This window comes from Herpailurus yagouaroundi, unplaced genomic scaffold (genome assembly GCF_014898765.1).
Source record: "Herpailurus yagouaroundi ecotype Mexico unplaced genomic scaffold, PumYag 160, whole genome shotgun sequence".
Classification (NCBI taxonomy): domain Eukaryota; kingdom Metazoa; phylum Chordata; class Mammalia; order Carnivora; family Felidae; genus Herpailurus; species Herpailurus yagouaroundi.
In genome coordinates, this window is record NW_024412401.1 from 47,500,015 (window position 1) to 47,523,250 (window position 23,236).

A 23,236-nucleotide genomic window follows, 5' to 3' on the forward strand; every position below is an offset into this window, starting at 1 on the left:
ATAAGAGCTAATAAGTTGTACAAAACAATATACAAAAATAATATTTCTATAGGCCAGCAACAAATACAAAAAGTAATTTTTTAAAAAATATTTTTAAGTTCATTTTGAAAGAGAGAGAGAGGGAGAGAGGGGGAGAGAGAGGGAGAGAGAGGGAGAGAGAGGGAGGGGGAGAGGGAGAAAGAGAGAGAGAGAACAAGGAGGGGAGGAGCAGAGAGAGAGGGAGAGAATCCCAAGCAGGCTCCATGCTGTCAGCACAGAGTCTGATGAGGAGCTTGAACTCACGAACTGTGAGACCATGACCTGAGCTGAAGTCGAATGCTTAACCATCTGAGCTACCCAGATGTCCCTTAAGATGTCCCATAATCTCTACACCCAATGTGTGGCATGTTCCACTGACTGAGCCAGCCAAAAACCCCCAAACTTTCCATATCTTAAATATGCCCTAGAATAACCTGCACAGGTGGATGAAAGCTCATAGCAGCCTTGTATGTGAGAGCAAAAGACCAGAAATACCCCAATGTTGACTGTCAAGAAGATGGATAAATTTGGTAACTTCATAATATGTAGCTGAGAAAAGAACAAGTTACAGCAGCATGTACCCATATGAAAGTTTTTTAGGAATACAATGTTGAGCACAAAAAACAAGGTTTAGAAGAATACCTACACGATGATTTATATAATTTTAACATGCATGAGAAACAAAAGAAGATATATACTGTTTAGGGATAAAATAATGGTAAAATTATAAAACAAAATGGAAGTTTCTTCCATTGTTCTATAAAACTAATGGAAGTTTCTAGATAGTGTTTACTTAGAAAAAGGAGGGGTGCCTGGATGGTTCAGTTGGTTAAGCATCCTACTCGATCTTGGCTCAGGTCATGATCTCACAGTTTGTGGGTTCGAGCCCCACATCAGTCTCAGCACTGACAGCCCAGAGCCTGCTTGGGGTTCTGTCTCTCCCTCTTTCTGCCCTCCCTTCCTCACTCTGTCTCTCTCTCTCTCAAAATAAATAAGTAATAAATAAACTTTAAAATAAATAAATAAACTTTAAAAATATTAAATTAAAAAAAAAGAAAAAGGAATGGGATGGAACAGTGAATAGCACATGGGGAACCTCAAAGATAAACATATTACTCTTTTTAACCCGGGGGTTAGCTACATAGGGGTTCACTGACTTGTTATACTCTCTACCTTACTTATCTTTGTAAATGTTACATCTACTCAATAATGATAAACAAAACAATGGACTCCAAACTCATGATCTTCATGATAAAACTGTCCTTCCTCTGGTGATCTTCGCCCAATGATTGACACTATCAGCCACTCAGTCAATCACTCCAGAAACCCGAAACCATCACCAAAACTTTTCTCTTGCTCCTCTTCTACATCCATTGCAGTAGCAAGTAGGTCCATTGTAGTAGCAATGGAGGAGAATCCTCCATTCTCCTCTGTGTTCTTTCTTCCAGTTCCCTGAATGTGCTAATCCTTTTCCTGCCTCAAGGTTTCTGGGTTTCTGGTTCATACTGCTCCTTGCTTAAAATTCTCTCCCACTGTCTCTCCCCCTCCGCAGCTGAAGTGTTACTTCCTCAAAGGAAATACTTGTTTGACCCCCAAGGCTAATCTGATGCCATTAAAAGATGCCACAATATCCTGTAGTTTTGCTTCACTGCATGCATCAGGGTTTGTAATTATATATTTATGTATATATTACCGATTAACATCTGACTTCCCCTCTAGACTAGAAGTTCCACAAAGGCAAGTGCGGTATCTGTCTTGCTCACCACGGTGTTTCTTTTTTTAAAGATTTTATTTTTAAGTAATCTCTACACCCACCGTGTGGCTTGAACCCACAACCTGAGATCAAGAGCCACACATTCCACTGACTGAGCCAGTCAGGCGCCCCTGTTCATCACACTGTTTCTAACACTCAGCACAGAGCACTGAACCTGGCACACAGTAAGGCTCAAATCATATTTTTAGAATGAACGAGAGAACTTATTCGTATAACCACAATCTAAAAAATTAGTTTTTCCAATTATGAAATGGATGGATTTTTTTCAATGTTTGTTTATTTTTGAGAGAGAGAGAGAGAGGGAGAGAGAGAGGGGGACAGTGCAAGTGGGGGAGGAGCAGAGAGATGCAAAATCCTAAGCAGGCTCCAGTCTCCAAGCTGTCAGCACAGAGCCCGATGTGGCACCTAAGCTCAATGTGAGATCACGACCTTAGCCGAAGTCGGACGCTCAACCAACTGAGCCACCCAGCCGCCCCTGAAATGGACAGATGGTTCTAATTGATATCAAAGTGTCTCTTGAGTCCCAAAATGTGTGTGTTATCTCCGGTACTGCCATATATTCTGTGCCCTTCTGCTTTCTCTGCCTCCTGCTGTACTACCCATCTTTGAAATTCCAGTTCCTCCAGGAAGAGTTCCTTGACTCCTGTGCTGGAAACATACTCTCCCTATGGCCTATCTTTTGCAATGGAAAACCTATGTCACTTATTTGGGACTTGCTGAGTTGAGAATTTCTTTTCTTGTGGTCACAGGAGGTTTGAGTTCTATAATGAAACTGTAAGTTCCTGAGAGAAAACACGAAGTCTCTAGATTTTCAGTTCACTGAGGGTAGAGACCTTATATCACACTCATTCATTTATGTAAGGTCTGTTTACCGGGTGAGGCAACAAAGTCCAGTAGCACAAGCATGAGTTTTGGAGTAAGACTTGGGTTAGAATCCAGCTTTGTCACTTATCGTGACTTAGTTTTAAATTCTTGAACAAAGTATATAACCTCTCTCAGGTTCCATTTGGGTACCTGTAGGTATGCGAAGACTCCTATTTACACAAATAGATGCTGTTAAGTCTTTGTTGCACTTGAGATTAGCAGTTCTCAAGGGATGAGGGTAGAGTCTGTGGTACCACCTGCCAGGGGATGTTCTGTCATATGATGGGAAGGGCTGGATTGTCAATGCCTGAAGGATGCTGCTGGCATTAAGAACCCAGGGGCCAGAAAGCTAAATGTCCTGCAATGCAAGGGACAATCATACAATACAATTATTCTATTCAAAATGATGAGAAGAAACATACCACTGAGAAACACTACTCTATAGTCAATAATAATATTTTTTATTCTTCTTCTTTATAGTCTCAAGCTTAGCACACGCCTGTAATAGGAAGGCAATAAATGTTGGCCAAATGAACAAATGAAGTGTAATGACTATCATTCTGAACAAACTGCATTAGGCCCCATCATCCATGATGGTTGCATCTTCTTATGCTTGAGGCCCACCATGTAGTACTTTAGAACAAATGTGAGCAGATCAAATCGTGTGCTTTGAGAATTCCTGCCAGTACAATACTGACCTCTTCTGTTAAGCAACCTTTGTTCAGCCATGTGGCCACTTACATGGGAATGTACCCTGGCTAGACCAGGAAGTAGGGCAGTGCAGACAGCATGAGAAATAGAAGTTTCAGCTGCCACCCTGAGACTGAAATTTCTGACAGATTTAGTTTCTACCCCATTCATGAATCCTGGATCCGCTCCTAGTACTCTACTTACCTTCTGCAAATCCATGGAAAGCTGCTGAATGGATACTTGGAGCTCTTGTTCCTTTTGCTCCAGGGCTGCGATCTTATTTTCTGCACCTGTTTTTGAAGCTGTCACATGATCCCTTCATTGAAAGAAAGCAGACAATAAACACATTTGGAAATCTCATCTAAAGGACACTTTCTGACAGGAAAAATACAGATGGCTTTTTATATGTCAGGGCTGCAAACGTTAGCCACGTGAAGATTATCAATGGAGAAGACTCCTTGGCTCTTTCTGAAGTAGAAGCCCAAAGAGAAAAATCCCACCCAGGTTTAAGCAAAAAATCCCAGTCTGCCTTTGGTTACTCAATAGCTTAGAAACAAAAACATACTTAATTGCTTGGTAGGCTTGGAAGCTGAGCTTAGGCAGGTGAAGGGGAATAAAGGTTTAGGGTGGGGGAGGTAGAGGGTCCTGAGCCCTGGGCTGGTAAGGACAATCCAGAAGCCTTTGCCAGAACTGAGATCAGAAAGTGTTGCAATGAACAGTGGGGAAAGGCAGGCGAGCTATAGCCAGAGCTACACTAACACCGCTTCCCATGGGCCCCACAGACCAAGCAAGAACCTCTGTTCTTCCAGCGCTGAGTAGCGTCTCTGCAATTCTTCTAGCTTCTGGCTTAAGTCTGAAGACATCTGATTGGAGGCCATCAACTCTTCCTGGATGTGAGTAAGTTCTCTGGTTCGCGCCTCCAACTCTTTCTCCATTTTCCCCAGACTTTCCTCTTTTTTTAAAAGCTGATACAAAGATATAAAGTTTCATTAGGCCACTACGAAGAAATACTACTAAGACATATTTTTAAAAATAGGGATCAACAAGCCAAACTTTTATAACATTTTTGTGAGCTTATAAGGGGACTTAAATGCCCAGTAGTAAAAAAAGAAAGAGAAAGGGAACGCATTTCAAACAGAACCTTCCCATTATAATAAATTGAAAAACATACAACTATGATTAATATCAAAGACTACTAGGGTATGTTTCTCAGTCATTAGAGAGTGAGGACTAGTAAAACCAGAGTAATTAATCATCTATTCAGTATTTAGCTATGAAAACAAAAATGCGTACCATGTGCTTTACTTTACTTAGTTCCTGCTGCTGGAATCCCTCTAATTCATCCATTTCATCCCTCCTTTGGAAAAGATTCAAACTCTGGTTCTTCATTTCCTGTAATTGAGCTGTCAGAAACCTTTTCTCCTATTTAGAGGAAGAAGACATCATCTCAGGCAATTAAGACACCAGAAATCCATATTATATAAGCAGATTTTTTTTTTAATCTACACAGTGTTTTTATTTTTATTCGGGAGATTTTTTCCCCCTAAGATTTTAAGTATTCTCTATACCCAACATGGAGCTTAAACTTGTGACTCCGAGATAAAGAGTCACACCCTCCTCCGACTGAGCCGGCCAAGTACCCCCAGCAAAATCCTTAATAAATAAACACCATTAAAAAAATCTCTTGTCAGTAGACAATTTTAGATAATGGTAAGCTTTACAGTGATAGGACCAAAATGGCCTTATCTACAAATTTAAGTTAAAAATAAATATGTTTTAAAAAAAAATTCTTTTTTCAACGTTTATTTGTTTTTGGGACAGAGAGAGACAGAGCATGAACGGGGGAGGGGCAGAGAGAGAGGGAGACACAGAATCGGAAACAGGCTCCAGGCTCTGAGCCATCAGCCCAGAGCCCGACTCGGGGCTCAAACTTACGGACCGCGAGATCATGACCTGGCTGAAGTCGGATGCTCAACCGACTGCGCCACCCAGGCGCCCCAATAAATATGTTTTTAAAAAAAAAATTCTTCTTCTTTTTTTAAGTAAACTTTACAGCCAGTATGGGGCTCAAACTCATGACCCTGAGATCCAGAGTTACACGCTCTAAGCCAGCCAGGTGCCCCCCAAAAACAAATGTTTTAAATGACACCTGTGAATAAAGGGAACAAGAGGAACCATTACTTAACACTTTAAAGTTCTTAAGTTTGATCAGGAATTACAGAGGGGCACCTGGGTGGCTTAGTCGGTTAAGCGTCCGACTTCGGTTCAGGTCATGATCTCTCGGTCCATGAGTTCGATCCCCGTGTCGGGCTGTGTGCTGACAGCTCAGAGCCTGGAGCCTGTTTCAGATTCTGTGTCTCCCTCTCTCTCTGACCCTCTCCCGTTCATGCTCTGTCTCTCTCTCTGTCTCAAAAAAAAAAACGTTAACAAAATAAAAAAAAAAAAAAGAAATTACAGATATCCATGTTACACATCTATTTTCAAGTGACATAGTGAACTCGCTGAATGGTGTGAATCACCATAGAGTAAGGCTGAATACTCTGAAAAAATGAGATGCATTTAAGTAGAACTGGTATCAGTCAGCAATTTCAGTTAGGACATCAACAAAAGTTAGACATGACTGTGACTGGTGTCAGCAGGTTACAATCTACTAAATAACCGCTTCCCAAGATAGATTCTCTTAAGGACAAACCCTGCCGCTGCAGTTTCCAATTCCTGATTGAAAAGAAATCAAAACAGTCTAAAAATAACATTTCCAAAAATTACAGGCTTCAAAGACCTACATAGATGTCTCATTGCTCTTTCTGGGTCTAAAATATTTCTCAATCCCTCCTTGGGCGGGGGAGTAGTGGGGGTAGGGGCTCGCCCCAGTGAGCGGAAGTAGGTTTTATTTAGTTCAGTCCTACATGTATCTCCCTGTACCATAATTTAAAAAGAAATCAATGAGAATTTCAATTGCTACAATCTTTGGAGTTTAGAACACTTGAACCTAACCCATACCTCCATATTTAAGAAGACTATCATTCATACCACATTCAGATTTTTTTTTAATATATATTTTTGAGAAAGAGACAGAGTGTGAGAAGGGGGAGGGGTAGAGGGAGGGAGACAGAATCTGAAGCAGGCTCCAGGCTCTGAGCTGTCAGCACAGAGCCTAACTCGGGGCTCAAACCCATGAACTGTGAGATCATGACCTGAGCCCAAGTCGGAAGCTTAACTGACTGAGCCACCCAGGCATTCTGGTCAAGCATTTTTTAACTGATAGCTTGATAATCAGATTTCTACAGAACAGACACACGGAATTGCTGGTTTAACTTGGTGTTTTCTCCCGAGAATGTAGCAACAACAAAACTCACCTGTTTAATAAAATAAACAGTAAATATATTGTGCAACTGAATCAATCAGTCTAAGAAATAATTTTTCTACCACGAAGAGTAACTTAGGAGTATTCGATGAAAACAAAAAAGCGAATTAGGTAGCGGCATATAATTTGGGCTGAGGGGGCTGATTTTGAAATTAAAATGTTTTTCTAACTGTAGGCTTGAAGCTTCATCTTCCTGTTCATGTCTGGGAGCCAGGAATACATTACGTTAAGCACCTACACAGTGTTACACAAGCTATGGTGCTAAAGTAATCAATTTTCCTCATCGTGTTTAGTCAAGAAATGCTCTTATCTACTTAACGCTGAGCCTTGAAAAATGCCCTCCTTCTCATTGCCTCTTCAAAAAGAATTCCTAATGTTACCACAGTGCCAATTAGGGCCCCAGTCGGAAACAGATGGCAGTCGCAAATGGAGTATTTTGAGAGGAGTTTAATAAAGGGACTTTTCAAAGCTGTGGGTGGGATAAGAAAACCCAAAGAGATAATGCGCTAGTAACAGTTGGGCATGAAGGGGCAAAGGGACGAGGAGATTCCAAGAGACCCCGGGATATGCAACTGAAGCTGTGACCTTTGGTCATGGGATGCAACCAACCTGGATGGATCCCACATGGAGAAGGCTGGAGGAATAAAAGCCTTCCGACCACACTCTTCTTCTGCCCGTCGGTCTTTTGGAGTGCCCCACTGGCAGAACCCAATCGGAAGCCAGAGGGCAAAGAAGCCCTGCTGATGCAGTTTCTAACAGCCTTCAGGTACACAGAGAAAGGTAAGAGAGGGGTGGAGCGGATATTGCGAGGGGAAAACAAAAGATATCCAGCATGCCCATCCAGAAAGGAGAATGCATGAGCCTTTCAAGTTAGTGTCTAATTATCCAGGACCTTGAGTCCAAGAGGTGGTAGAGCAATCTGTACACTGGGTACTGGAGAAACCATTTTCTAAGCCCCAAGAAGCCAACATTCATAGTGAGACAAAAATAAAAGATGAACTAACCTTTTCAAGCTGATCCATTTTTTCTGACCATTCCTAAAACAAAACAACAAAAAAAGTACAGTTTCCAGAGAAGACTATCAGTAACAAAGATTTTTCAGAAAGCAAAACCACCTAATTCCCCCTGAAAAACAAGCAAGCAACCAACCAAAACAGCAAATTAAAAAAAAGTCCCATAAAGTTGGCTTACTTTAAGAAAGCCAAGAGTCCTAAAAGGAGAAGAAAATGAATTTTATAAAAAATTCTAGAACACAAATACAAGCCTGCAGATTTTTACTAAGTAGAGCACCAAACAAAGCTGTAATGTGGTGTTCTGATGCAGCTTTTCAGTTTATTCCCACGTGTTTTTCCATGAGTATTGTTATTATTTCTTGGGAGTGGGTAGCTGGGACCAGCTGAGTTGGTAACTCTATAACTGATGTTTAGAAATTAATTTACTGAAGTTGAGGGGGACGGTCTTCACCAGCCCCTAATCATTATTTTCCTTCTTATCTTGATTTTACCAGTATGTTTTATGGTGTTTGGTATAAGGCATAAGTTAAAGGTAAAAGGATTATGCCCCTTATTCACAAATCAGAGAACAGGAGTAAAAATCACCATTTGTATAAAAAGCCATATTTCAACTGTCTACAATCAGAATCCACCAATTTTAGATGATTTCTTCATTTATATACATTCATACCATAGTTATCCACTAAGTATTGGGAATGAGGTCTTTTTCTGGCTAGCAAATGTCCCAGATGATGGATACTCACTTTAAAACCAACCAACAAGCCAACCACCCACCTACTGTAGATGAATTATATATTTTCTTAAGTGAAACATCATAAATTGACCCTGTCTTAATAAATCAAGATTATCATAATATCTTGATGTTTATCTTAAAATGCCACTAAATGAAATACTCTTCATAATTATTGTAACAGTTAGTAATAGTACTATTTTCCTTTCTTATTCCAGCCTCTGTCAATGAATGGTTCTAGTGAGATTACAGGAGTTCTTTTCTGTCTAGCTCACTGGGGTTGAAGAAACTGGGGAAGAGAGGTTGTTAAGAACTATGTACATCATAGAAGCTGGCTAGCTTGATAGCATTTTCCACGATTTATCATATTTGGGGACTAGGCTTTGAGACAGGTTTTTAGAGGACAGAGACCGTTTTCCTTCTCTTGGGATATGCCACCAGATTAGGACACATGATTTCCCTCTCCCTTTTACAAAGCTACACAGAATGATAGAATGATATTCTGGATGCATTCTCACATTCCGGATGCATTTCATGATTACAACTTCTCTCCTAGACTATAAATATTTTCTACCAGGTTTATTTCATGATTTTTGAAATCATGTCACGAAGTGAAATCTTTCCACCGGTCTTGGGCGTCACGTATAAAATACCTGGTCCTTTCTGGCTAATGCCAAAGCCAGTCCTTCTGCCATTTTGGCTCTGTTGGCTTGGAATGTCTCATTCTGCTCTTGAAATTTCCTCATGGAAGCTGTTAACAAAGAGGCTCTATTTGAGATATGGAAATATTTCAGAAACGGCATGACAAATAGCCCAGTGATTACAATTGTCACCTAACAAAAAAGATCTAGGTCACGTAAGTGAATAACGAGACTGGGAAAAACCTGATCCATCTCAACTTTCCCAGAATCTTTTGGACCACAGTTGTTTTTGTTGCTGGCATCATTATTATTATTATTATTATTATTATTTGCTTTCTATTGTTTTGTTTTTGTAATAAGCACATATATACATTTAGGAAGATGCCAAAAGGTAACTTTTTCAATGGCACAATGACAGAACATGATTTGAGTAGGTTGCCAGAAAACAATAATGCCTTTGCTAAGTGCTGATTACTCCCACTTTCTCAGAATTAAAAAACTTAGCAAAACGAAGAAAACCTTCTTTCACTTTGTTTTCCTTTAAAAATTTTTTAGTATATAGTATATCAACAGAAAATAACTTTCTATTTCTGTTAGCATCTTTCTTGGCTTGAATCCAAAGGAGAACATATAAGTTAGGATAGACTAAACAATATGTACCATTGTTGGAGGAGTGATGACAGCTTAAGATATCCCCCCATTACTGAATGCAGCAGCATGAAGCTACAGCTCAAACCAGTCTCCTAATCTAGGCCGAAGGGCCAGGCACACTATTTTACTAAAATCAAAGGGCAGCCAATATGCTGGATGAAGACAAGCTGATACACACGATGACCTTCTCCTAAGAAGCATGCCCATCATGTAACATAAATAGGAACTATATGTTTATACATATCAGACAAATGTTATATCAACCTGATTAAGAAGTACACTTACAAAGATTGGAGTTATGATGAAGGACAAACTTATCCATACGCTACTGTTTCATTTAAAAAAATATATAAACCCTAAGAAGATTGAAAAAAAAGCAGGAAAAAAATACGTACAATCCTGGTGTTTTTCTAACGCAATTTCAAGCTTCTCTTTTATCTTCTGCAAGTTTCGGACCTGTTCAGCATAGTCTTGGGTGAGGAGGGTGACGCACATACCAGGAATGGACAAACATCAGGAAAGGAAGTTAATTAAACAAAAAAATGAGTGAAAATGATGATGATTTTCTCAACCTGAAAACCATTGCTGTTAAGGAAAGCTAGGCAGACAGCCTCCCATTAACAATGAACAACACAGGCAAACAGGTATAGTACAAACTATCCACGGTGTTAATGGTGCGTACAAACAGGCAGATTTGTTCAGCCTGGATAGGGAACAAGAACTGGGCCTGGACTGGTCATCAGAAATGCTCTGCTCATTATTTAATTTCCAGTCTCAGTTTTCATTTCCCCTTCCAGTATTCGCAATAGGAGAGGTCAAAGGAAACTCACTAGCTCACAGTCCATACAACTGAGTAACAATGGTTAGGGCGATAGCAAACACCTTACACGGTATGGTCTTTACCATGAAAGTACTTAATTCTCTAGAAAAGTCAGCTTCTTTTCTACACAGAAACTGAGCTTCCTATGCCATATTAAAGGTGAAAGTCAGAATTAATTACCTGGGTGGCCAAAGAAGATAGTATGGAATAGTGGAAAAGTAGGCAAGCTTTAGTTCAAATCCCAACTCTGTCAGTCCTTAGCTGAGACCTTAAGCAAATTATTGGTCTTAAGTATTAGTTTCTTTACTTATCAAATGATATTAATTGTGCCTGCTTCAAATGCACTTAATAAACAAAGTGTTTTAGATGTCTTAATTAGATAATAAACTAGGTATTTTTCCATGCCAGAACCACTTGATACACAGTGCTCAATAAAAGGTAGCTGCTATGTTGTTGTCCTTGTTATTCATACTTAACCCGGAGGAAAATACTCGGGACATAACTGGGCTAAGTGTCCGTTCTCTTCCCTGTCCCTCCTCTAACTTAAGTCAAGCCTAAACCATTCTTCCTTCTATATTAGGGAAGGCACATGGTATTTTACAGCTTTCTCCCCAACATTAAGCAAATGTGACGTTATTTCACCTCTGTTACTGATACTACTTACAGGCACGCATAACAGGATGGTCACAACCGAATTTAAGGAAGACTGTAGTTAAGAGCATGGACTCTAGCAAGCAAATCTGGGTCTGGATCTCAGCTCTACCACCTACTATTACTTGTGTGACCTTAACCTCGTTCAGCCTAATAAGGCTACAGTGAGGACAAAATGAGATAATGGATCAACTGGGAGCTGGGAGCTGTGCTACGGACCTTTGGTAACTCACACACACAAATACTTCACATACGATTTGGTGAATTCTGTAGTCTACTGCTTTCACTCCAAAAAAATGTGGATAAGGCCAAGGGACAAAAAGAAACACAGAAGCCATTGACCACTTCACAGGATGAAACTTTCAAAATGTATCCACTGGCAGAAACCAAAATAAGAACTCACAACTCTATCACAAACATGCCCTGTCAGGCAAGGATATGACGGAAGTTGTGTTAACTGTAAACTGCACACAGAAGACATAATGAGAGTTACAGCTTCTATACAGGTGTTGAATATCATTGAAAAGTGGCCTAAAGACCCAGAATGACATTTACACAGGTGATATGTAGCTGTAGCAAGTGACCACATAGCACCAAACCTTCTTTGGTGCTGAAGAATCCACCTATTGGCCATTCCCTATAAATACTATTCCCTACCCCTCTCCATCTGAAAGTAGGCTATGCTAACGGGTAAAAGATGGTCATAGCTAGTCTATATACACTTTTAACACCTTTGATATCCATGGCTAGAAACCTCAGGAGCAGAAAAACCTAAGTTGTTGGGTTTGTTTTTTTTTTTTTTTTAACTTTAAAACTCAGTTTTGAATTTACACTATTCGGTACACTAATAAAAGGAGGGAACAAAAAGGGTACAAATTGCTCCAATGTGACTAAGAAATATATGAAAATATTTCAACATAACTATAAGGTTATACTACATGGCTATTTTATAAAAATAAAGAGTTAACCAAGGCAAGTTTTCTTTGCTTGCTTTTTATGAGTTCTCTGACATACCAGAAAGTCTGGCTTCCAATTTCCGTATCTGTTCATTTCTTCTCAAAAGCTGAGATGAAAGATCTTCTCTGGAGCTGCTTCCATCGGAAGCCTGTTGAAATTGACACAAGAAGAGGTCATATTCATACTTGGGTTTTCTGCAGTGTGAGACCCCAGTACTGAACCAGAAAGCAGTAAGTCTTATGTTAGCTTTGGTTATACTTTGTGATCATTGAAGAGCCTCTTAACGTACCTGGGCCCTAGTCTATCTACTTGTAAAGAAGAAGCAACACTAGAAGGAGATAGATGCTAAACAGATAGATTATGTTTGTGTGTGTGTATGCGGTACTGCAATAAGCAGTGATAAACAAATCCATTGTGGTCATATCACACCAAGTACATAAAATACAAAGAATATATTTTCAGTGATAAAAAAGAAAATCACTTTATTTTTTCCAAGGTAAAGTCCTGGGATAAAATGGAGAAGGTTCTTTAGCAAGGGAGCAAAGACTGGTAAAGAACTGATCACAGACATTGAAAAAGTTTCAGTATAGGGGCGCCTGGGTGGCTCAGTCGGTTAAGCGTCCGACTTCGGCTCAGGTCATGATCTCACAGTCCGTGAGTTCGAGCCCCGCATCGGGCTCTGTGCTGACAGCTCAGAGCCTGGAGCCTGTTTCGGATTCTGTGTCTCCCTCTCTCTCTGCCCCTCCCCTGTTCATGCTCTGTCTCTCTCTGTCTCAAAAATAAATAAACGTTAAAAAAAAAAAATTAAAAAAAAAAGTTTCAGTATCTTTACCTAAAATGCATCAAGAACTTTAGTAGGTAGTATGGATTCAAGAATCAATATATTAATGAGACATCAATTTTCCCCAACAATCTATTTTAAAATATGTGAATATTCCTATTACTTTGAATACTGCTTACTATTGCTAATAAGTAACTTTTTTCTTTCAATTGTAAACATTTTTATTTTTAAAAATACAGAAGACTAGGGAAAATGGTTTCATGAATGTTCTCCACCTACTTTAATAATTGCTAAAATTTCCCCATATTTCCTTCATTAAGTTTTATTTTACTGAGGTACTATAAATAAGACATGACATTTCATCCTAAATACTTTCAAAAACATTTCTAAAATTTAAGGTCATTTTCCTTTATAACCACAGTACCATTATCATGCTTAACAAAATTTAAAATATTACCTAACATCTAGTCTTTAGTCATGTTTCCCCATCTTATACTTTAAAGGTGGTTGAAAAATTCACTTTAAATATCCATTTATTTAGAATATTTAGACACTTGCCCAATCCAACATTGATTGAGACCTGGTAAAGTTTATAGCAGTCTCTGGAGGTGGAAGGCCTGGGTTAAAGTCCCGTCTTCACCCTTATTAAACAAGAACCTGGGCCAATTAGTCACTTTCTCTGTGCACTGATTTCCTCGTATGTAAACTATGACCACAAACAGGATCAATCTCACAGAGCTCTGATGAAGGTTAAATAAATCAAAACTTGTCAAGTCCCTAAACAGAGACTGGCACATAATTAGTTTTAAGACATATCACCTATTATTAGTAGCAGAAATTATGATTATTACTGTTAGTGAGACATCCTATTCCCAGCATTGTGCTAAGCATTGGGAACACAGGTGAGACAGAGAGTCCCTACCCAAAACAGCAGCAGCTGAAGCAGCTACTATTATGAAATGCCTGTTAAGAGCCAGGCATTATGCTAAGTGTTTTATTCACTAGGCAGATAAGAGCTAACATTGCAGGCCTGCAATCACAATCCTTAACAAGGTCTGCTTGTAAGGCTGGCCCTGGACTGGCCTATGGGAACTTAACACTTAAAAGGGTTCCCACCACCCGACAAGAATGGTTCACTGTACCTAACTGTGTTTGTGTAAAAAATATGGTTTATGCCGAACACCCATTTTCCTTCTGGGAGTCTGGAATTTTGGTAAATGGTTGGCAGTAGGTGCCTATGTGAAGGGCCTCCAATAAAATCCCTGGGCACTGAGTCTCTAATGAGCTTCCCTAAAAGACAATATTTTACATGTGCTGTCACAACTCATTGCTGGGGGAATTAAGTGTGTCCTATGTAACTATAGGGGGAGAGGACTCTTAGAAGTTTGCACATGGTTTTCTCCAGACTTTGCCCCACGCACCTTTTCCTTTTGCTGATTATGCTTTGTATCCTTTCACTATAATAAATGTCAGCAGTGAGTAAAACCATGCAGAGTCCTGTGAGCCCTCCTAGTAAATAACTGAATCTAGGGGTGAACCTTGGGGACCCCGACACATACATTTTAATAAAGACAGGTACAGTTCCTAAAGATGTGAAACTAAGACACAGAAATAAAATATAGGACCTTGCCTCAAGTCACAGTCACATAATAACGATGCAGCTGGGAATCAAATCCAGGTCTAACTCCTTAAGCTGACCTTTTTTTTTTTTTTAAAGTAGGCTTCGTGTCCAGTGCAAAGCCCAACATGGGGTCTGAACTCATGACCTTGAGATCAAGACCAGAGCTGGGATCAAGACACTTAACTGAGTCAGTCACCCAGGCACCCCCTGACCTGAGTTTCTAACTGCTTCTCTCTACTGCCCCTCATAAGGCTCCCAATTTACTGAGAGACAAGCAAATCACCAACAATGCAATAGGTGCTATTACAGAGGTAAGTAGGAGAGAAGGGACTAAACTCAGCTAGGAGGGATAAAGGGTAGAGGGGGTGATAAGGGCAGGTTGGGTCAAGGGGGCTTCCTGGAAGTAACATGTAAGCAAAGTTTTGAAAGATGCACAAGTCTGTCAGAGGAACTCAAGAGTGAAAGGAAGAGACAAGAGACATTCCAGAGAGAGGAAAGAGCAAGTGCAAAAATCTGTAGGCATGAAGGAATGTTGTCCATTCCAGAAATGCAGCAATTTCAACATGGATGGTGGACAGGTAAGCTGTGCCAAGACCATGAAAGTTTACTACTGCACTATGAGTTTGCACTTCATCGTGAAGGTGATGGGAAAACCACTGAGGAGCTGGACAGACATGAACACACAAGCACAGACATGAACACATTTGCATTGGGGAGTTATTGGAGGCAAAGAGCCCAGACAAGCTACCGCATTTTTCCAAGAAAGAAAGACAGCTTGAAATAAAATGGAAGTAAATGTACTATTAGCAATGGAGTCAAGAGAGAAAGTTTGAGACATTTAGAAGACGGAAGCCACAATATTTGTTGACTGGACGCCAAGAAATGGAGGAAAGAGTCTAAAATGCTTCCAAAATTTCATACTGGTGACTTGGGGGATGGAAGTGCACACCTGGAGATGGAGTTAACGAATTTGATTTGGTTCGTTTTAGAATTTGAGACACTAGGGGGCGCTTGGGTGGCTCAGTTGGTTAAGCCACGGACTCTGGCTCAGGTCATGATACCGTGGTTCTAGAGTTCCAGCTCCATGTCGGCCTCCAGGCTGACACCTCAGGGCCTGGAGCCTGCTTCAAATTCTGTGTCACTCTCTCTGTCCCTCCCCTGCTCACATTGTGTCTATCTCTCTCAAAAAAAGAAGTAAACATTAAAAAAAATTTTTTTTAGAGTTTGAGACACTAGGGGCACCTGGATGGCTCAGTCGGTTCAGTGTCCAATTCTTGATTTTGACCCAGGTCATGATCCCAGGGTTGTGGGACCAAGTATGGCGTTGAGCGCCTCACTGACCATGGAGCCTGCTTGAGATTCTCTCTTTCTCCCTCTGCCCCTTCCCCACATGTATACACTCTCTCTCTTTAAAAAAAAAAAAAAAGAAGAATTTGAGACACTAGAGGAAAAACATCTCGTTGGAGAAATGTATGCAGTGGGATACACAGGCCTGGAGATAGGGAGTGAAGATCAAAATGCGCACACAGTCAGGACTCCTGGGTGGCTTACTTAGTTAAGCATCTGACTCCAGCTCAGGTCATGATCTCATGGTTCCGGAGTTCAAGTCTCACATCAAACTCTCTGCTGTCAGCACAGAGCCCACTTCAGATCCTCTGTCCCCTTTTCTCTGCCCCTCCCCAACTTGTATGTTCTCTCTCAAAAAAAAAAAAAAAAAAAAAATTAAAAAATGTATACACACTAATTTCAAATAGATTATTTAAAGTCTCAAAGGAAAGTATTTCCTGAATTCAGACCAATATCTATAACTGGTATACCTTCAAGATGAAAGACTTCGTTTAGCATGTTACCATGAAGGTAAAGCAGGTACTTCTGCCACAGAACTCAGCACTGGAACTATATCCTTCAGCCCGGGGATCAAATGTGCATTATATTCCCTGGTAAATATAGCAGCCAACAATTTAGATATGGTAATCTTATTGTTCCATCCCAATAACCTAATAGCTTTTGCCATGTAATCTGAGCCAGGACAGGTCATATAAGAAAGGAGAAAGAAGACTCATATGACCATGGAAACAACTCAAGTGTCTATAATCAGGACAAGACAGAGATAAATTGTGGCCTTGTCAAATGCTGAGTCTCAAACAAATGAATCACAGCTTCATGGAACACAGCTTCACTGGAAACAAGGTGAATTAAAAAAAAAAAAGTAAGTTCAAGAAGACTAAGGCATACTAGTTTTATAAAGTTCACAAACATGCAACATTAAACAAACTATTTATAAATATGTACATATAAAAAATATATAAATATGTACATATCCTGGAGGACATTTTAAAAGTCAAGAGAATGATATATACAAAATTTAGGATGGGGTTATTTGGAGAGCAGGAAGGAAGAAAGGGAACTGGGAAGGAGCATACAAGTGGCTTCAACAGTATCCATAATGTTCTATTTCTTTGGATAGGTGGCAACTTAACAAGCATTCATTTTATTTTTATGTTTTATACTTTACATTTATATTACACACATTCTTTTACATATATGTCAAGCATTATAAATAATTTTTAAAGAAGTTATTTGACTTAAAGAGGATCCTATCATATGCCAAAAACACACTTCCAGTCCTAAGGCTTGACATCTACCTAACACAAGAGCATCTTCATTGTTTTGAAATCTTTCCAAAAACAAAGACACTTTACAAATAAGGGACATACTGCAGTCATCGGTGTCATCTTTTCATCAACTTTCCCCCATAAAATAGTGCACTCTGGCTAACTCCACACCGTAACTCACAAACCATGTTAAGCACCAATAACTTAAAGGATATCTGTCTGCGGTGACAATAAGCCAAGTCTTTTTGAGAAATAAAATATAAAACAAGATGCACAAGGTATAAAAAGAGTATAAGAGGACATTGTAGAGAATACGAAAAGGGACTTGAAAAAATTAGGAAAAAAGAAATAGAAAGCACCTTAGAGTAAGAAGAATCAGATATAAACCATACATAATCTTGCAATTTAAAAAAAATATTTAAAAGAACATCCAGGTGTCCTGAGGATTCTCTGAATTATTTAAAAATGGATCAAGACTGTGCCAAATAGTAGAAACTAGAGAAGATACTTACAAAGTCATCTCCCGAGTCGGCTCCCATAGAGGCAACCGATTCCTTGCTCACTGACCGTGGGATCCGAGTAGCACCTCCTGGCCTCTGGGCCACAGCAGTCTCTTCTGCTATTTTCTTCTTTAGCTTTGCAAACATTTTTGCTGTGTGGCTATCCTGCACTGATGACCAGCTTTTGAAACCACCACAGTAGTCTAGTCCTTAGGCCAGCAACCAGGACTTCAGAGACTGGTGCCTAAAAAGCTCCAGACATCCGAGATAGCTGCATTCCCACTTAAATGTGGGCCAACGGCTTACAGAACACAGTATCTAGAAATCAGATGAAGGAGAGATCTAAGTTAAACACAGGAGAGATTTCACAACTGACTTGCTATGTTAAGCTTCATGTTTCAAAATTAAGTTTCCTAATTTTACATGTACATTTAACAGAACACAATTGCTAAACATTGAAAAAGCACTCGGGTACTTCATATGCATAAACAGGTAAGGAAATCCAGTCTTGAGAAGATGAGGTAATCTGCCAAAGAGTGTGTGGTTAAGTGGAAGGGCTGGTATTTGAACAGAGAACTCTGACTCACAAGTCCTTACTCTTTCTTTATTACACCACGTTGGCTATGGCATATAACACACTTTAGTACAATTTCCCAGGGTACACATTAACATCACATCATGGCTTGGAATCCTTCCCCCAATATTAAGTTTAACTACAGTTTACTTTTTTTTTTTTTTAAGATGAAGAGAAAAATATGTAACTCAATATGGGGATAAAGGTGTAACATTCTAATGTTCTAAGATGGTTTGCAATCAGCTGTTCACTAGAAAAAGCCGACAACCTAGAAAAAAAACCCCGCAAGCCAGACAACTATACTATAAAGCACCAGATACCTTTACACATTTCCGGGAAATGCTGCACGGTTCTCTTTAAGGGTGATTAAAATGACCTGAAATCAGGGGCGCCTGGGTGGCTCAGTCGGTTGAACGTCCGACTTCGGCTCAGGTCATGATCTCACGGTTTGTGAGTTTGAGCCCCACGTCGGGCTCTGTGCTGACAGCTCAGAGCTTGGAGCCTGCTTCACATTCTGTGTCCCCCTCTCTCTCTGCCCCTCCCCGCCCCTGCACACACTCTGCTTTCTCCCTCTCTCAAAAATAAATAAACATTAAAACAGATGACCTGAAATCGGTTTCTTCTTAAGAATGTTTTACATGAGATTCAAATGTTTTTTCCTCCCGGTGTTGTATGAAACACTAATATTCCGGTTCCAACCTTGACTTATATCCATGTTTTGTGGAGGATACCTAAGCTCTGCTCTAAGGTCTACAAATGACTTCTGAGCACTTCAGATTATCCATTTAAGTCTGTACAACTCTTCAATGTCTGTAAACCACCTACTCACCTGGCTTATCTGCCAGATTTAAAACAGCTTGGAGGTCAAAGCATTCTGTCCTGCATGAAAACAAAGATAAAACGCATTGGGTATTTCAAGTGTAAGGCCAAAATGTTGGGGGGGGGGGGAGTGGAAGAGGAGAGAGGGAGGATTAACCAGGGGACAGAGGGGAGAATCTGTCACTGCAACAATCCTCAGTGGGCGACCTTCCTTCACCCTGGTCTCCTTTGCATTTGTGATCTTTCCAAGACCTGCACTAATAGGCACAAAGAATAGAATCTCTCACCGGTGCCTAAATTCACTTCACCTTGGGAGCCCTAAGCAAAACCAACTTGAATGAAAGAAATTAAGGTTTCCCAGGGTATTTATTTCTCAGTTGATTCTGGCAGTCACACATTGTTTACCTGGCCACACCGGGGGCTGTCCAGTCACAGAGACTTGACTCACACTAAAAAGTCGCTGAGAAAAAGAATGGCTAAAGTGGGTAAAAGACAGCTGCCTAACGCCCAGGGAGGCAGGCAGGTAACTTGCTAAGGGAGTCTGGATCCCACTCATTCAGGCTCCTTCGAGAACCTGCGTTTGGACTGTCAGAGAAAAGAGGGACCCAAACGTCTCTCCCATTTGACAGCAAGGAAACTGAGACCCAGAGAGGAGTGACTTGTCCAAGGTCGCTCGGGGGGAATCCTGAAACTTACAGGTTCCAGACTCCCAGGCCCGGCAGCCCCTGTACCCCCACCCCCGCCCTTTCAGAACCCTGGCACCGCCCCCCGCCTTGGGTCTTGGGCAACCCCGTCCGGGCCGCTCTGGGGGCAGACCGGGGCCACCGAGAAAATGAGGGGTCTGCTGGCATTTCCAGCCCCCGCCCGCGCACCTGCCGCTCTCTGGGCAGCCGGCAGAGCCCCGCCTCCGGGACCTCTCACGAACGCCGGCCCGCGTCACCAGCCCCCACGGCCGGCCGGCTAGCAAAGCAGCGACCCGGAACCGCACCTCCACCAGCGCTCCGGAAGTGGCTGCGTGCGGGGCGGGCCTGCCGTGCGCATGCGCCCGCTCGCGGTCTCCGCGAACGACTTCCAGATCTTTGGGGCGGCGGTTGGGACGGAGCCGCTGGAGGGCGCGGGCGCCAGGCCGGGCGCTCCTTGAGGCCGGCCTGCCACGTCAGTCAGAGGACCGACATGTGGACGATGACTGGGTGGCCAAAGCCTTTCTTGTTGTTGTTGTTGTTGTTTTAAGGGGGCGGTGCGGAGCGGGGGGAGTGGGAGGAGCCTACTGGCAGAAGGGGAATCCCCAATTGGTGCCGTGGGGCCAGCGTGTGCTGTGAGGTTTAGAAACCCCGAAGCCGTGACTGTGCTCAGCCGACTGGGAGTTTCCGTTCCGCTCTCCGCATCCCAATCCCACTGCACCGCACACGGCCCTCTTGTCACTTTGTAGTAATCCCTGCAAGCCTGTGGCTCCAGAAACTAGAACTCGGTCTTCGCGCCTCGTGACTGAGTGTTGTAACGTTTGTGCCTATGACCTGCTGCAAGTTATACGATTTATATCGCAACCCAGGACACACATAATGTACCATTGATAGAAGCGCTTCCAGAATCAGGCCCTTACATAATGCACTTCGATATATTGCATTTCACTAATAAACAAGCTGGTGGCAGCCCACTACGTTCATTTCGGATCTGCTAATGGGCCTCCAACTTTCGACAGTTGAGCAAAGTCCAGAGAGGCAAAACTGCCTCGTTCAAAGTTACCCTGCAAATTGGTAGCCTACGTCGGGTCTCTGGACTCCTCAGTGCCAACCAAGACAGACATTCTACACTTAAGTCGCTCTTGTTCTCGACCAAGACCCAAAACCAGCCGGAAAGTCAGCAGCTTCCACCCTCCACCTCCCAAACAATCTTCCCTCCGTGTGTCTCAGTTTTGAGCACCGCAAGCAGGGCGGTGGAACAAACCAAGACTAGGACTCCAAAGAAAAATTTATGAACTAGAAGATTAAACATTGAACCTACGGACTTCAAGACAGTCTGAAGTGTCTGAGGTGTTACCTGAAAGAAGCAAACCCTAATAGTTGAGCACGTATGTTGTTAACAATCCTGAAGAAGGACCAAAAATTTTAAGCAAATAATGTTTATTTTTATATTGATGATACACGTAATATACACGTGGATTCAAGATACAAAATTCATTTACAAGAGTTCACACCTGATGAATGTAGTCACATTCCTAAAGAACATTTATCAATGCAAAATGTTTTCAATACACTGACAACAAAAATCAAATATTCTGTAATCTTATTTTTCAATAAACATCAAAACAACGTTTAACTTTCCATCCTCTAGCGTTTAAGTGCCCTTAAGGTGGCAGGCACTGTAACAGAAGAAAACATTGGAAAGACAAGGGCCTACTGAATCCACTCTGCAGAATCACAGTGTTTACTCTGAAATTCATTTAGTGAAGTAGTTAGTGAAAGGCTTGCTATCCTTTATGACAAATCACATATCATACAAGAGTCAAAAGTGATGAACTCAAGGAAATAACATGTTTCAGTAACTTCTCAGTTTCTAAAATCTATGAAGTACTAATCATAACAGACACAGCAGTAAAAGGCTACTGAAAACACAACAGGAAAACATCTTTAGGAGTATGTATGTATGGCTTAAGCAATTCAGAAACACAACAAATAAGACTTTCACAATACCACAAATGCTCAAGTCAAATGATAATTGACGATATAATTTTCCCCCTTAGTCATTGGTAGTAAACAGCCCCTTCAAAATTTATTCTACTGGTAACATATAAAACTAATGAATCCAAATGGTTTGCTGTCTCACAGAGCTGAGTTGATGAATTTTGATCTAAAATATTAACCCACAATACTAAAAATTTAATACAAATGAGCAACAAGACTATGTCTCAAGGATTACAGTGATTTATCAATAGCTAGATAGGCAACCGAATAGCTTCGTTATTTGCACACGGATTAGCAGCACTTGGATAAGAACTGTTACATGAAAATTATTGTGCTTCAATCTCTTGAGGAGAGCTAATAGATATAACTCTATAATCCCTATAGTGTTACAATTCTATAACATTTCAGTTACAGACAAGCACAATTTTTAAAAAGTATTTCACACTACCACAAAATCAAGTAATTGTATTCTCCAAATGTAATTTCTGCTATGATTGAAACAAGGGCATTTATGCCTGATATCCATAAGCTAGATAGTAGGTTCACCATTATTTTCAGGGAAAAAGTTCAAACACAACTTATTTTAACTCCTATTTGATTAGCTTAACTTTTAGTGATGATTTGAATAAAGAAAAAGGATATATTCAACTTGACAATGGAAACTGATCAGAGAAAATAACAATGTGGACTGAAATGACAATAATTTTTAAAGTAAGAAATGATTTATAACTGCTTCATCTGATTCAATAATTAATAAAACCACTATTTGTACTGGTGCTACACATGAAGATAACCTATTTGGATAATTTCCTTGACTTGTAAGCTCTACTGTGAAAATGTTAGGGCATTGTATCTGCCTAAGTCCTGTCTACCTCAACTGGGAGAAGTGTCCAAAATATAAGACTCTCTGATTGTTAAACAGCAAGGTTTATTAAAAACAAACAAAAAAATCATTGGAGAACTAGCCATATGGTCTATGTGGCAAAAGGAATGTATCCAGAGAACTAGAAAAAGCTACAAAGTCCTCAAATATTTTACTGAACCGTTAAATTTATTTTTAATAAGATACTAAGAGCTAAAAAAAAAAAAAACACACACACACACTCTCATTCTTCAGGAAATAATAAAAATTCTTATTGCCCTAAACATTCTAAGTAATTTTTTTTCTGCAGATCTTTAATACATCACAACACATAATTTAGGAGGAAGTCATGACATGCAAAGGAGGGTAGGAATAAAAAATTTTTAAATGCAGTGGTTATTTTTCTATGGTTTGGAAGTATTTACTTTGGGATTATCATAATATCATTTCACATTTTATAGTAGTCGATCATACTGATTTGATGTTTGAGAAAACAAATTTTAATGTTCACAAACCTTAATTTTCATCACAGACAAGTGTACATTCACAACAGCTTCAGAAAAGAATGCTAGTGATAAAAAAAATTTAAATACTGTTTACTGCAGACCTG

The 23,236-nt window shown here is 40.5% G+C and overlaps 1 protein-coding gene across 3 annotated transcripts in view; it reads right to left on the bottom strand.

Moving 5' to 3' along the window:
• Nucleotides 1–20,076, bottom strand: part of GOLGA1 (golgin A1) — a 56,836-nt gene extending 36,760 nt beyond the window's left edge. For 2 of the 3 annotated variants that reach the window (XR_005792708.1, XM_040482300.1), the window contains exons 1-10: nt 19,956–20,076; nt 19,094–19,143; nt 17,703–18,008; nt 12,231–12,321; nt 10,141–10,215; nt 9,107–9,204; nt 7,715–7,747; nt 4,640–4,768; nt 4,142–4,311; nt 3,551–3,662 (exon numbers count right to left, since the gene is read on the bottom strand). Coding sequence is in view for 2 of the 3 variants with exons in the window: in XM_040482300.1 (XP_040338234.1) it covers nt 3,551–3,662; nt 4,142–4,311; nt 4,640–4,768; nt 7,715–7,747; nt 9,107–9,204; nt 10,141–10,215; nt 12,231–12,321; nt 17,703–17,837 (843 nt within the window). In the remaining variant the exon portion in view is untranslated. The remainder of the gene's footprint in view (nt 1–3,550; nt 3,663–4,141; nt 4,312–4,639; nt 4,769–7,714; nt 7,748–9,106; nt 9,205–10,140; nt 10,216–12,230; nt 12,322–17,702; nt 18,009–19,093; nt 19,144–19,955) is intronic. The other variant, XM_040482301.1, reaches the window with a different exon arrangement.
• Between the last annotated feature and the right edge of the window lie 3,160 nt (nt 20,077–23,236).